Source organism: Coregonus clupeaformis, chromosome 37 (genome assembly GCF_020615455.1).
Source record: "Coregonus clupeaformis isolate EN_2021a chromosome 37, ASM2061545v1, whole genome shotgun sequence".
Classification (NCBI taxonomy): domain Eukaryota; kingdom Metazoa; phylum Chordata; class Actinopteri; order Salmoniformes; family Salmonidae; genus Coregonus; species Coregonus clupeaformis.
This window is the reverse complement of record NC_059228.1, coordinates 20,363,957-20,368,321: the sequence shown is the minus strand read 5'-3', so window position 1 is coordinate 20,368,321 and position 4,365 is coordinate 20,363,957. Positions and strand designations below refer to the sequence as shown.

At 46.0% G+C, this 4,365-nt stretch overlaps 1 protein-coding gene across 1 annotated transcript; it reads left to right on the top strand.

Moving 5' to 3' along the window:
- Nucleotides 1–237: 237 nt before the first annotated feature.
- LOC121553255 (protein ZNF365-like) lies at nt 238–4,077 on the top strand. Its single transcript, XM_045211480.1, has 4 exons — nt 238–1,035; nt 1,271–1,442; nt 1,900–1,947; nt 4,033–4,077. Exons 1-4 carry the CDS (start codon nt 254–256, stop codon nt 4,075–4,077), a joined length of 1,047 nt encoding a protein of 348 aa, XP_045067415.1. The 5' UTR covers nt 238–253.
- Nucleotides 4,078–4,365: the final 288 nt, after the last annotated feature.

Here is a 4,365-nt window from a genome sequence, read left to right as displayed (position 1 = left end):
ACCTACGCCCCGGTTTGTCATTATTCAAAGGAACAAACATAACACAAACATAGTCAATGGTTTTGATTGAAACAAATGTAGGATTGATTAGATCGCATAGCCTACTATACTTTTGAATATGAATCCATTGCAGGAATATAGCTGAGTGCTGTATTCATGAGGTGTCAGCCTTGTCATAAGTCTGCTGTAGTTTGATTACTTATATCAAAGTCATATCAGCCATTATGTGTTTGGCTTCCAGGTCGTAGGTGAAATGCAGCAGAAGGTATGTGCCAGGAGGACCTCTCTCTTCACTGAGAATGGGCAGGCTTGTGGGGCATCTGCTGACCCCCAGCTCCCATTCAGGTGCCCTCGGTGTGGGGAGCATGAGAGGTTCCGTAGTCTGGCCTCCTTGAGAGCCCACCTGGAATACAGCCACAGCTACTACCACACCATGCACGAGCTGAGCCTCCCGACCCGCAGCGGGCATTCTCACCCAGAGAGAGCCCTGCACGTGCGCTCCCTGAGTGACACACGAGAGGTCACTAGCTGCTTAGAGAGGTGTCGTACGCATAGTGTGGGGATGCAGGCAGCTGAGGAAATAAAGACTGAGAATGAAGAGGAGGATGATGAGGAGGAGGAAGAGGCCAGTAAAGATGGTCTTAAAATCAACAAGTCCAGCCTTGGGACAGATCATATCCCTTCCCCCTTTCCATTTGAAGAATCTCCAGACCCAGGCAGCGAGCCTGAGGGAGTGTTTCTAGAGCGGAATGTCTGTGCCGGGGAGGTGTCGGTCCGGCGCAGGCTGGCCAAGGTCCTACGGGCAGCGGACAGCACCATGCAGAGGAGGCTGCATAGGCTCAGCACGGAGCTGGCCCAGACGGACACAGAGCTGATGTGTGAGCGTGCCCACTCCCAGCACCTGGCCCAGGAGAGGCAGGCGGTACAGGAGAAGGAGATGGCGCTGAGCCGGCAGGTGGACGTGGCTGTGATTGTGATTGCCACGCTGAAGGAGCAGCTGAAGGAGTCAGAGTACGAGCTGGAGAGGAGAGAACAGTGAGTGTCTGAGCCAGTAACTCAGTCTTAACCTAAACCTTTCCTTACTGTATTCTAAGTCACAATCTTAACCATGAGGTCAAATGGCAGACAACAGTTACCAATACACTAATCTGGTAACTCTTTATATTGTTGCTGTTGCAAGTGGAGTAAGACTAATCATTGCAGTAGCAACATTCTTTAGTATGTTACTAGCTACTCCCCTCATTGTTCCCTTTATGCCCTCAATTTGTAGAGAAGTCATCACCATTCAGAATTTCCTGGAGGCTGCCGCCCAGCATGAGATATGTGGTAAAGTTCGGATTCAACGTTTCATTGAGAAGCTGCTCAAACGCATCACCTTGGCTGAGAGGCTACTGGAGTACTATCAGAGCTCCCCCAGTCCACCAAACTACACAGATTACATGGTACTGTACAATATCAAGCCTTTTCCCTACTGCTGACGGCAATGTGTTTACAATGGCAGATTCCTTTTCTGTGGTAGCTGCTCTTACTTTTTTGGTTTTATGCTTGTCATGCATGGCCATGGAAAGACTGTCAGGGAGAGAGTAGAGGATATCATAATTGTTACACATTTGATCCATCATGAAAACTGTTAATCCTAATTGGCATCCCAGATTCAGAATCACCTTTATTTGCCAAAAACCTTTGCCTGTACAGGAATTGGACTCTGTGAAATGGTGCTGTCACAAGAAACAGAATATACAGACAGCCTATTCAAATGGGGTTTCTTCCTCCCTCCCTACCAATCTAAAAAAGGGAAACATGATAGTTTACCAAACATTTCAGAACTGGATAATATCAGCTTTTGAGCTTGGGTGTAAACAGTAGAAATACCTGACCTCCTTTTCATCTCCCCTGCAGCACCAGACAGCTGAAAACAGACCTCATAGAATCACCAAAAGCAGGCAAGTTTGTGAACTAGATCTTTTACTGTTGATAGACAGTGGGGAGAACAAGTATTTGATACACTGCCGATTTTGCAGGTTTTCCTACTTACAAAGCATGTAGAGGTCTGTCATTTTTATCATAGGTACACTTCAACTGTGAGAGACGGAATCTAAAACAAAAATCCAGAAAATCACATTGTATGATTTTTAAGTAATTAATTTGCATTTTATTGCATGACATAAGTATTTGATACATCAGAAAAGCAGAACTTAATATTTGGTACAGAAACCTTTGTTTGCAATTACAGAGATCATACGTTTCCTGTAGGTCTTGACCAGGTTTGCACACACTGCAGCAGGGATTTTGGCCCACTCCTCCATACAGACCTTCTCCAGATCCTTCAGGTTTCGGGGCTGTCGCTGGGCAATACGGACTTTCAGCTCCCTCTAAAGATTTTCTATTGGGTTCAGCTCTGGAGACTGGCTAGGCCACTCCAGGACCTTGAGATGCTTCTTACGGAGCCACTCCTTAGTTGCCCTGGCTGTGTGTTTCGGGTCGTTGTCATGCTGGAAGACCCAGCCACGACCCATCTTCAATGCTCTTAATGAGGGAAGGAGGTTGTTGGCCAAGATCTCGCGATACATGGCCCCATCCATCCTCCCCTCAATACGGTGCAGTCGTCCTGTCCCCTTTGCAGAAAAACATCCCCAAAGAATGATGTTTCCACCTCCATGCTTCACGGTTGGGATGGTGTTCTTGGGGTTGTACTCATCCTTCTTCTTCCTCCAAACACGGCGAGTGGAGTTTAGACCAAAAAGCTATATTTTTGTCTCATCAGACCACATGACCTTCTCCCATTCCTCCTCTGGATCATCCAGATGGTCATTGGCAAACTTAATAATATAATAATAATATGCCATTTAGCAGACGCTTTTATCCAAAGCGACTTACAGTCATGCGTGCATACATTTTTTTTGTGTATGGGTGGTCCCGGGGATCGAACCCACTACCTTGGCGTTACAAGCGCCGTGCTCTACCAGCTGAGCTTCAGACGGGCCTGGACATGCGCTGGCTTGAGCAGGGGGACCTTGCGTGCGCTGCAGGATTTTAATCTATGACGGCGTAGTGTGTTACTAATGGTTTTCTTTGAGACTGTGGTCCCAGCTCTCTTCAGGTCATTGACCAGGTCCTGCCGTGTAGTTCTGGGCTGATCCCTCACCTTCCTCATGATCATTGATGCCCCATGAGGTGAGATCTTGCATGGAGCCCCAGACCGAGGATGATTGACCGTCATCTTGAACTTCTTCAATTTTCTAATAATTGCGCCAACAGTTGTTGCCTTCTCACCAAGCTGCTTGCCTATTGTCCTGTAGCCCATCCCAGCCTTGTGCAGGTCTACAATTTTATCCCTGATGTCCTTACGTAGCTCTCTAGTCTTGGCCATTGTGGAGAGGTTGGAGTCTGTTTGATTGAGTGTGTGGACAGGTGTCTTTTATACAGGTAACGAGTTCAAACAGGTGCAGTTAATACAGGTAATGAGTGGAGAACAGGAGGGCTTCTTAAAGAAAAACGAACAGGTCTGTGAGAGCCGGAATTCTTACTGGTTGGTAGGTGATCAAATACTTATGTCATGCAATAAAATGCAAATTAATTACTTAAAAATCATACAATGTGATTTTCTGGATTTTTGTTTTAGATTCCGTCTCTCACAGTTGAAGTGTACCTATGATAAAAATTACAGACCTCTACATGCTTTGTAAGTAGGAAAACCTGCAAAATCGGCAGTGTATCAAATACTTGTTCTCCCCACTGTATGTTTTACGGTTTCCATAGTAGGCCCATGTGCTTTGGGCCCTGATTTAGTGTCTCACTTTGATTATAATCCTACGTTTCTAGTTTCAAAGGTTAGTACATGGTTACATATAAATTATACACAGGGATCCCTTGTCGCCAATGAGATTTTGTGTCATCCTCATTCATTAGTAATGATTCTACACGTTAGACGTGTTATCTTCTCCGCTAATCCTGAGTCTGTCATTGTTGCCTGCTGTTGGTTGAAGCATTGGGTTTGTCTCTAACGTTGGTTGTGCTGTCCTCTGATTCTAGGTCAGCGGGTTGTCAGCTGTCACAGTCCTGTCCCCAGGAAGGTAGAACACACCCTTCCCAGTTAGGACGGAAAGTGGGTCACTCTGGCTACTTCAGACCTGATCGCAGAGATGAAGTCTGGAGGCAGTGCAGCAGATCAGCTGGATTTGAGGACTAGGTAACCTGACCAGGGCCTGACAAATGAATGTATATATGATATGTATTTACTCAATGTATAGCTAATACTGAGCAGGGTTGCATCAATGGCTTTATGGCTATGTGTACGCTGGTCTTTGCTCCATTCTCAAATCGTATTTTATTTGTCACATGCTTCGTAAAGAACAGGTGTAGACT

Excerpts from the sequence above, each read along its gene's own strand:
- LOC121553255 (XM_045211480.1), top strand. The coding sequence starts at position 254 with ATGCAGCAGAAGGTATGTGCCAGGAGGACCTCTCTCTTCACTGAGAAT. Across the intron at positions 1,443-1,899 it reads CAAACTACACAGATTACATG|CACCAGACAGCTGAAAACAG; the intron begins GTACTGTACAAT and ends TCTCCCCTGCAG. Across the intron at positions 1,948-4,032 it reads GAATCACCAAAAGCAGGCAA|GTCAGCGGGTTGTCAGCTGT; the intron begins GTTTGTGAACTA and ends CTCTGATTCTAG.